This window comes from Leptidea sinapis, chromosome 43, assembly GCF_905404315.1.
Source record: "Leptidea sinapis chromosome 43, ilLepSina1.1, whole genome shotgun sequence".
Classification (NCBI taxonomy): domain Eukaryota; kingdom Metazoa; phylum Arthropoda; class Insecta; order Lepidoptera; family Pieridae; genus Leptidea; species Leptidea sinapis.
This window is the reverse complement of record NC_066307.1, coordinates 4,180,755-4,191,692: the sequence shown is the minus strand read 5'-3', so window position 1 is coordinate 4,191,692 and position 10,938 is coordinate 4,180,755. Positions and strand designations below refer to the sequence as shown.

Sequence of the window (10,938 nt, the reverse complement as noted above, 5' to 3'; positions counted from 1 at the left end):
ACTGACGCTTACTTCGTCCACGCCGCGCCGTAGCCGTCAAAACTCGTAGGTCAATAGAGCCCACATAAGGTTGATTCAAATTTAGTTCTTTTAATGTTTTTGACAACCTGTATAGCCGAGTGGTTAGCGATCCTTCCTACTAAGCTAGAGGTCCCGGGTTCGAATCCCGATAGGTGCAAGCATTTATATGATGAATATAGATGTTTGTTTCCGAGTCATGGATGTTTAAATGTATTTATGTATGTTTATATGAATATATGTATGTTTATATGAATATATGTATGTTTAAGTAAGTATATTGTATTAAATATATCATTGTCTTGTAAGTTGAAACCCATAACACAGGCTATATATGCTTAACTTGGGGCAAGATAATTTGTGTAAAGTGTCAATATTATAAAAAAAATGTATAATTTGTTTCAAAATATCAAAATTTCAGTTTTTTTTTTGATATATTTATATATCAAGCGTTCGACGAACACCCAGATGTGAATGAGACCGCAGATACATGTGTGCAACATAGTTGAAATTACATTCAATATGGTCGAGAGAGTGCAATACTTTATATATCTGCTGTAATTTGTGGACGATGACGGGCTATCACCTGCGAAGTAGATCCTGTAGATGGAGCCACGGGAGAAGAGTCGAACTCACCATGTTTGATGAACGCTGAGTTTCTTGCGCCCATTCTTCTCAGGTCTGAGGTAGTCTCTTTTGAATTGGTGGTAGTTTTTGACGTTCAATAAGTGATTTTGAATAAAAAATATTTGAATTTGACAATGTTTGAAGAACAAGGCGCCACTGGACAGTTAACTTAGTGGGATGAAGTTGGTAAAAGCGCCAGAGACCTTATCCCCGCCATGTAAACTTTGACACACCACATAAAAATAATAAATATTGAGAAAGTGTAAGTTTAAAATGAGAGTTATGGGGTTCCGCATAATATGTGAAATACACATCGCAGCTCAATGAACTGTGTAGCGCGGTAGAAGCGATGGCTAGTACTAGGAGTGCGGTGTTCGTCCGTTGACAGTATGGGTCGCTGTGAGGACACACCGTACGGTGTGAAAGGTAACAACTGCTTTGATGTCGTGTATTCAGGTAGTTGAATGTAGCTAGTTGGTTTTTATACTGAATACTTATTTGTAAATAGCTATACTAGCTATCAATCGTACTTCTTACGCGTTTACCAGTTTAACCATATTAGTTGGGTTTTTTTTTAATTTAATTCCAGTTCCAAAGAGAATAATCACCGCTTCCAGCGCCACCTATTAGTCGCTAACGTAACTTTGTTCGTCGGTGTCGTCATGTCGCGCCTGTTCTCGAGCTTTAGGTGCATATATACACATGCTCTTATAAACATTAGACACTATGGGTGTAGGTATGTGAATTTTATTTGTAAATGTCGTAGCTAAGGTATATTATAGATTCAAGTGGGCGATGGTACTGAATGCGGCCATGGAAGACGATGTTTGAAGCGAATTGAAGAAGCCTCCCTCCTCCCCCCTCTGATCCCATCTGCAGAGCCCTCTGACAATGCGTAATCGTATTTATCGTATGGCGTTTTATTCTTTTAAAAAGTTAAATAAGAAAGTTACTTTATAACTTTTTAATTCAAACATTCTTAGCGCTTATATTTACATAAGTAAATGAGCCTTAAGAATGGATATTTGGAAATTTTACCCAAAAGGATTTAAAAAACGAGATGGAGATTTAGTATAGTAAATCCGTAAATCTATACCTATATCGGTTTTCAAAATATATGGGCAGTTCGTTAATTTTCAAGGAAATAACGCACAATGAAGTTTGTTGAACAATTGAAGTGACACTTCTTTAGGATCGTTGTGATTTAAAACGCGATGAAACGAAAAAGCCAGACGATAGAGACACAAACAAGTAAATGTATAGGTTACAGCCGGCGAGAGAATGAGACAGACACATAAATTCATAACTTTACTACTAGATCTAACGTGGAGAAAATGAGATAGGAAACATTATACGGTGTTTTTGCACCAGGCATAGTTGAAGAAGAGATTGTCTTTTATTACTACATAGACAGCAGGAGAACATAAATATGGTAGTGGTGATAGTAATGCCTTTCATAGCGGTTGAAATCATGAGTCATCCTAGCAACATGTACCAGGACTTCATATGCAGTTTAGAGGTTCATGCACAATGCACATCTTAAAATTATTATACAAACGCAGACCAGTTGTTGTTTTTGTTCGTTGATGTTCGTGTTCTCTTTGTGCTCTGCTTCCTACCCCCTCCACTCGTGTTTACCAAGGCAAACTCCCACAGTTTGCTTGGGTCTTAGCGTTGTACGTGTGTTAATACGTGTTTGTGCGCGCATTGCACACATTTTTTTTTAAATTTTAGAAGTTACATATCCGCCGGATGTTCTTTTAGATGCTCACACAGCCTGTCAGCAGAATGTTTCTTTCCGCACTAAGTGAAAAAAACCACAATATCTTATTTGATAATTAGTTTATTGACGTCACAGTTGTTGGAGACGTAATTCGGTCCATGTATGAATGAGAAGTATAAATAATAAAAATAATTTGTATTAAGTTAATGACTTGGTTAAATAGTACAGTCCAACACGTTTGACCCGATGCGAGAATGACTCTTTCCACATATTATGCACCTGAAACAAATTACTTCAATTAGACACCTCCAAAATAGATTTAATCCACTTAGATTGTTTGTATTACAATATTGTTGTTTTGGTTTTCCAGCACAGATATAAGTGTAGATGTTGCGACGAATTGTTACTCACTTATTATTCCTCTTCTTCTTCTTCCTCTTCTTCCTCCTCCTCTTCTTCTTCTTCCTCCTCTACTTCTTCCTCTTCAACGACTTCCTCTTCTTCTTCGGGTTCTGGCTCGTACACGGGCTCTTCGTCATCTTCGGGCTCGGCTTTCACGTCCTCTTCGCCCTCAGGAGAATCAGTCTCTCCCTTCTTCTTGCCAGGCCTCTCACCGAACCATTTCGGCAGTCTCGCTGTCATTGGTACAATAATTTATTAATTACAATAAATTACAGGTATCTAAATTAGTTTGATTCATTAAGAATCTATTTTATCTAATCTATTTTTCTAAGCTACAAAAGACATTTTTTTCTTCAAATGCATTGCATTGCAGTGGTACTGTAGAAAGATAGTAAAAGAGTGATCCCATAACTACTTAAAAAGTTTAAATCTATGTAGAAACATCTGGATCTTCATAATTTTCGAAATTTTGTAAAATTCCAACTGTTGGTGCTAATAGTTTTCAAAACAAAATAAGTCAGTTAGAAATGTAAAGTAAAGCACATCATTAAAGCGCATTACAATTACATGAGACTGAACATCTGAAATATTTGATATAAGTTTGAGTGATATGTACTTACTCTTCTGCCTGCCTCCGAACTGTTCGGCTCTCTCATGCCACACCTTCTCTAGGAAGTCCTTGTTCAATTTCTCGAGGTCCTGCAAGAAAACCATGGTTACTTAATTATTAATCTATAATATATAATCGATTAGGATTATAATATTAGAATGTAGCATTAAGCTTAGTAGTATTAAGCTGCAATTTCCAAAGTGGTAGTAAAGATTAATCAATAAATTTTGAAGCTCTCGATTATACATTCTCTTTCTCTAACTTGACGGGTTAATTGGGATCACATATCATCAGTATTTTGTATTTTATTAATTTCAATGTAAAATAACACGAAGCTTATGTAACAAAATTTGAAATATGCCATTGAGTGTCAAGATGCCATGCACGCAAGCATGTAATAGTTGCCGTAATAAAAAAGCTATTGTTCTTAGGTAGTGCGGTATCTAGTTGGAGAGCAGCGGAATAGTCACTACTTTGTATTGTACTGTTTTGCAACTGATAAGTGTCAAACTTCAATTATTAAGTAGGCTTGTTATCATTAACATAATAACAATAAAATGTACTTACACCTTCGAAGAGTTTCTTCTTGTCGTCATATGAACGTGTGTCAACACGCCTTTCATATTTGGACGCTACTTGAATTTTGGGCTGAAATATGAAAATGACTATCAGTAATATTCACTTACTTGTAACTAACGTATTTTTGTATTAATATTACTTACGGGGTGCTTGCCTGTGAGGGCCTCAGGGTCGAGCCCCTTTTTGAGCGCTTTGTGCCTTAATTGTTGTTTCTGTCTTTCTTTGAGCTCTTTTAACTGTGGACAAAATGAGTTTCTACTGTTTAAAAACGAATAATTTTATAACAATTATCAATTCAGATATCAATATCAATGCGGAAAAATATTTAACAGAAAACAAAACATCTTACGTCGTAGTCCTGTCTCTTCTGTCTCTCCTCCAGATCGTACTTTTCTGTTTCCAGTTTGACGATGCATTCCCAGAGTTCTGTGGCCTTCTGCCGGAGTTTGTCTACCGAGAGACCTTCGATGGTGAGGGGCTTGATGCGGATCGAAAGTGAGATTCTCTTTTCCTCTTCCAACTGCTCTTTTGTCTTGTTACGTTCCAACTGGGCGTTGCTGAGGCCGAACTGTCAAATAAAAAACATGTTCTAAGTTATCTACATACTGTGTAACATTTTCAAAGTCGTTGTGATACGTAATATAATATAAGGCCATAATTAAGTACTTACGTTGTCAGCTTTCTTTTGAATGGTGAAGTTAGGTCCGGTTTTGCTGGATGCGTCTTTCATTGCCTGAAGCATAGCCTGCCTCTTCTTTTCGGCCTCCTCTAACCGCTGCCTCTTCTCCTCAATATCGCGCTGTTTCTTCTCCTCGATCTCACGAACTCTCCTCTCCTCTTCTTCCTTCTTCTTCTGGGCGAGGCGTTTTTCTTCTTCAGCGCGTGATACCTACAGTTAAATTCATACTTAAAACGTCCAAATAAATATTTTTGTATCCAAAACAGTTCGGCAGGTGTTGTATGATTAGAAACAAAGGTCGTGGTTACATTAATAAGTTGGAAAATTTAATATTTGGATTTGATATTAAAGTCTTTGTACTTCACCTTTCGCTTGGCCTGCTTTTCTTTAAGACGTTTGAGGTCATCTTCCTCCTTGGACCGCTGTTTGCGCCATTCATTGATGTATTCCTTCAACTGCTCGTCCAAATCTGACCGCTTCTGATCTTGACGCTGTTAAGAATAGTAATATAATATTAAGTTCCCTATTTTGTTTAAGGCAACTCAAGTTGGCATTCGAATATTTCGAATTCGATAGAAGGACATTTCCCCAGTTTATGTCTAATGTGAAAAAAGTATTTTGTTTATGATGAGTAGCCCTAACAAATTATGGTGTGATACTTATTTATATTTAGAACTTAGGATTGTTCGATCTATCGTTAATAGAAGAAAAATTATAATATGTATAAACTAAATACCTTGATGAATTCTGGGTCTCCCTCACCACTGGAAAATTCAATAAATAGTATTAATTTAGGAATTCAGTTAAATATTCATGTTATGATGCTTAGTGGGCAACTTGCGATGTTATTTTATAAACACGAGCAATGGTTTGTAAATTGTAGCGTCTTTAAAATAATGTCTACTACCAGGATTAGATACACTATTTTTAAGTTATTAAAAATATTCGATACAAAATACAATATTATGTACTCCATTCAAAATGTGGACACTGCCTAGTCATTTTAAAAGTCGGTATCTAAAGCGTCAAGTTTAATCTGTCCGTTAACTTAATTAATAGAGTTGAAGTGCAAACAGTAGTAAAGAATTAGAAATAGAGTAGTCATGCTTTGATAAAACGTAAGTTACATGCAATAAAACAAGTGTGAGTCGGGTAAACTCAATCTGACCGAGATTTTAATTGGAAATGGCACGGGCGCAGCGCGGGCTCTCAAAATAGATCGCGCGCTTCAGTTAAAAATACTCAAGTCACACTGCTGCCTGTATTATTTATATTATCCCGGTTATTTATCTAAAAGTTCGTAATTTTATTACAAGGATTTATGCCAGACGCCCGAGCCATTTCTGTTAATGTGTACAGTTAGTGACACCATAGAGCGGTGCAACTTACGCGATTGATGGTCTACTCCTAGAAAGAGAAAACAAAAAATCAGCATCTAGGCGCATGTACTAAGACAATCAATAAATGTAGGTACTTATAAAAGAAAGGAAAGCGGAAGTGAGATTAATTTTTTGGCAAACAAAGTGTTCACTCCGTGATTATAAAGTGTACCATCCACGTCTCCAGTGTTAGTTATTGCCAGTGCCTAAGAGAATCCTGGAAGCTAAGCTATGTGTAATTATTTTAATAATTGGGACTTACTCTTGTTTGGGAGCTGGCCTGGATCACGCAGAGCAGATTTGAAAAAGAAAAAAAGTCGGAGTTAAAAATAGTTTAAAGAAAAATGTATAGCAATATGTCTTAAGCGATAATAAAACTAATACTAATTCATTGATCATTCTGATGATCTTGATGCGATGGTGAAGCAGACGACTCGCAGTCCTGAATCTAGCAACTAAGGAAGCGTTGTTTGTACTACATCTTCACTAGAAGCCAAGTCATGGAATCTTAGCCTAATTGAGGGAAGCAATGCATGGGCTGATACAGAATGGGCGCGTCACTTACTTCCTGCAACAAAAGAGAGAATAGGAATTGGTGAGGGCGTGCATCTAACTCCGCTAAGTGTTTGGATACTATATGCATTTCCAACTATGTATTACTAAAAGGTTATCAATTCATGAAAATACTATTCAAATAATAAATCACACTACAGTTAATAAAATAATAAAATAAATTGTTCGGTGACCGCGTTTGCAAATGCAAAATCAACGACAAGCAAATTACTTGAACTTAAAACAGTCCTAATAGTATATGTTTTTTATTATAAATAGTATTACTTACGTCTCCTGAACTTCTTCTTCTACTTCCTCCTCTTCGGAGCCACTGTTAAAAAAGAAACAATGTTGAGACTTGAAAATAATGCAATAGATAAAGAAAGATCAAAATGAAAGGACATGACAAAAACAAGAATCAAATCATGAAAAAAGAGTGTCTTCGATATTATTTTCGTATTAAGTAAATTTCTTTTGGATCAGGGCTATCAATTAGATACTTCATCTTTCTGAGATCAACAAATCTAATTTACTACTACACCTTATCGGAAACTGCCTTTGTATCTTTATTTATTTCGTATTTATTTACTATTTTGTTTGTTTCGTGCAAAAACTTGTATGATAATCCATTACTAACTTAGTTTAATGTTAGTAATGTGTTTTCATTCACTCTTCATTGTATTGTGTTTTTTCAAAGCTCTCAGCGTAGAGATAGATGCAATTAATTTGCTAAAACTATAATGATTTTGTTTTTTTTTATACTTGTAGGTGTTGGTTAAAGCAGTATTTATCACTCAAATGAACCGGTGTATTAAGGTAAGATTATCATTACATCCAGGAGGATCGGATCGGAGGATTTCTAGGAAGAAATTGCCAATTGTTCCTTTGATGAAAAATGTTCTAATAATTATTTTAATATTAATAGTTGTATTATTTTCTTACTTTACATTGATACTAATGTTTTTTTACGTTATATATGCATGTTGATATACTTACGAGTATTCTTCCTCGTCAGACATGTTGATAGTTTATAAATCTGAAATATAAATTATATTTTTAATATTCCGATTTAAGCATAACGACAACACAGTGACATAAAAGTAGATAAGATTGTTAGAACATTTATATGTTTAGATAGACTATGACAGCTGTGAAAACGTCGAAAAAAATTGAGTATAGAACATCACTATTTTGAGCGATTCACACACAAGAGTGTCATACAAATCGCGATTGTAACACGTAGCTTGTCACGCACACTATACTAATATTCCTGGCCTGTTTTTATCGGTTGTCTTACAGCAAGACTCTATCTAGAAGTATAAATTATCGAAGATAAGAATATTGATATTGGTAAAGTAACTTTACGTTGTAAAATTCCCAATGGGCTTTTGACCACACTATTAGATTAGTTTATGAACTGACTATCAAATTACTGATTCTCTAGACTACTTGTTAAGTTTTTCCGTAAATTGGGTAAATTTAAAAACATCTTGAAAATCTTAGCTCGAAAAGCAATGCAATGTTGTTCATTTACGACATCCGTTTCGACTCGGACTGTACCTGCCTGCCTTGTGTAATGTGTTCATAACTATATCGTAATACTGTAGCGTCTAATAAATAATATATTGCAGGTAGTACGAATAATGCTATCTGTAGAGTGTGATATACACACTATGTGACACTAGGTTTACCAGTGGAAGGCTCCTTTGCATAGGATGCCGGCTAGATTATGGGTACAACAACGGCGCCTATTTCTACCGTGAAGCAGTAATGTGTAAGCATTACTGTGTTTCGGTTTCGGTCTGAAAGGCGCCGTAGCTAGTAAAATTACTGGGCAAATGAGACTTAACATCTTATGTTTCAAGGTGACGAGCGCAGTTGTAGTGCCACTCAGAATTTTTGGGGTTTTTCAAGAATCCTGAGCGGCACTGCATTGTAATGGGCGGGGCGTATCAATTACCATCAGCTAACGTCTTGCTCGTCTCGTCCCTTATTCTCATAAAAAAACTACCCATTAGCTACTAATACAATATTTGTGCTGCAGAAGAGGGCTATTCGCGCTATTTATATCCTAGGTCCGAAAGAATCATTGAGAGCAAAATTTAAAGAAATTAACATCTTGACTGTTGCTTCTCAATATATTCTTGATAATGTAATGTATGTTCATAGGCACAAGTGAATTTGCCAGAAACTGTCATATCCATAATTTTAACACCAGGAACAGACATAAACTTATGATGCCTACTACTCGGTGAAGTCGAGTTAGTAAGTCTTTTATGGGGCAATGTATATGCTTTTACAACAAGATCCCAGAAAATGTTCAAAACAAAAGTATAACGTTATTCAAAAGAATTGTTAAAAAACGTTTTTGTGGTAAAGGTTACTATAACATAAATGACTTTCTTAATGATACCACAGATTCGGAATGGAGCGACCGCCCTCAGGCTATTAAATAATAAGTTTAATTGTACAATGTTACTTTGTAAATGTTACTTTAATTGTAAAACATATTTTTGATGAAAAAAAAAGCCCGCTGAGTTTGTTGCGTCCATTCTTCTCAGGCCTGAGGCATTCATTTTGGAATGGGTGGTACTTTTTGACTTTCAATAAGTGATGTCACATCCTATTTTGAATAAAAATATTTGAATTTGAATTTGAATACAACGCTAGAGCTTCATCAGTCTCACAGCACTAGTTTTTTTTTAATTATTTCTTATCATCGTTGGATTTATTGAATTCGGTGATGTACCTGTTGATGAGTCATTTATAGGTATGTACCTAACTACTTAGTAAAACTAACTAACTTTTGTCTATCATTGTAACTCTATAGTTATATTTAAAAAAATATCTTCAGCGATATATTCTTGATATAATAACACACCTCTCCATTTATTGTCTCTATTGAAAAGAAAGAGAGCCTTTTCTGTTCTTATTTATCAATATAATAGTAATTATTTGATACCTACAGGTAATAATTTTAGGTACTAAAACTCTTCATTCTTTCAATGCTATTTGTTTTGTTTAGAATTATATGGTCGAGATGTAAACTATTCGCTGATGTAACTTGAAGACATCCAACCTAATTGTTTACGCAAAGAAATCTATTTTGGGTGGGTTTTATCTTTCCAACCATTAAGTACACCTACGTGTCGGGAGCTTGGCATGAGTTCAACAAATATATTTGGCTCCTGTATCGGACTGCGCCTGGTCACTTTTAGCGGGTTTCAAATAGTTTGCTGCAAATTAATTGGCCATCGTATTTGCTAACCTGAACGTTTAATATTTTAAACCTTTCCGTTTTACTACTGAAATACTTCATGTCCCAACTTTCACGGTCAATTTACTACTCTTTATTTGATTATGTTCTATGTTAATGTAGTACTTCACTAGATTTTTAAACATTCCCCCAGCTGTGAATAAAACATATTTATATTCTAGTCTCTCAGAACCATTTTGTTCCCGAATTGATGGTAGTTATGTAACTGACGTCAAAAAGAATTCTAATTTGTATTGGGAAAATTTGTAAAAAATAAACCTTATCACTAAAGATTTCATTAATAAGGCGGAATCTACTAAAACACTCGTTTTAAGGAATCAGATATCTGCTACAGTCAAGTCAAGAGAAAAAAAAATTAAAACTTGCTCAATTTTGGTATTTAACAATCGAAAATATACCTAGGTTCTTTAATATCGGTATGCACGTTAAAATAATTGTCAGAAATCAATTGAATTTAACTCTTATGTTACCTTTTATGCGATTGAATGGGTATTTGATTAATAATTACTGTCCAATGACATGTAGCATTGGTAATTATGAAAATGTCTGAATTTTTGCAGTAGATTACTGTTCTTTTGTCGATAAAACGTGCTGAAATTTATCCAAGTACTTATTTCAAAATATTAATGAGATTAGTGTTCACAAAAACTGTTAATTTTTTTTTGCAAAGAGATACATCCTGTATGGACATAGCTCATTTTGTTAGTCCAGCCTACCTAGTGTACAGTGTGTAGTATGTGTGTGTGTGCGTCAAGGTAATGTAAAAGACGGGCGGACGCGGGGCGCGCGTAACATAATCCGCGCTATACATGGTGCGTCTATTTACGAAGCGAAACCCGATTTGGCACACTGTATTCTTAGCTCACAATCCTCGCTTTCCAAGTGATCACTTAATGTTCCTACACACTGTACATCGAGGCACTGCACTGCACTCCACTTACGTCGCACGGGTTGAAGTCGGTCACTCAGTCACTGGGCTTGGTGCGTGGACCGGCAGCACAGCGGCGTTGGAATGTGGAGTCCGCGGCGACCGTAGCGGCTCTGAGCGGGTGCGGGTTGCGACCAGATCAGTGCCGCCCGCGACACCCCGCT

The 10,938-nt window shown here is 35.7% G+C and overlaps 1 protein-coding gene across 1 annotated transcript; it reads right to left on the bottom strand.

Annotated features, from left to right (window-relative positions):
- Positions 1-2,470: 2,470 nt before the first annotated feature.
- On the bottom strand, positions 2,471-10,938 carry LOC126977099 (troponin T, skeletal muscle). The gene is made up of 15 exons (XM_050825795.1): positions 10,788-10,938; positions 7,566-7,605; positions 6,859-6,900; positions 6,583-6,585; positions 6,280-6,297; positions 6,028-6,045; positions 5,375-5,402; positions 5,004-5,129; positions 4,630-4,848; positions 4,309-4,527; positions 4,103-4,195; positions 3,948-4,028; positions 3,391-3,469; positions 2,780-3,003; positions 2,471-2,647 (listed from the first exon to the last, which is right to left on the bottom strand). The coding sequence occupies exons 2-14, from the start codon at positions 7,586-7,588 to the stop codon at positions 2,783-2,785; spliced, it is 1,170 nt and encodes a 389-aa protein (XP_050681752.1). The 5' UTR covers positions 7,589-7,605; positions 10,788-10,938; the 3' UTR covers positions 2,471-2,647; positions 2,780-2,782.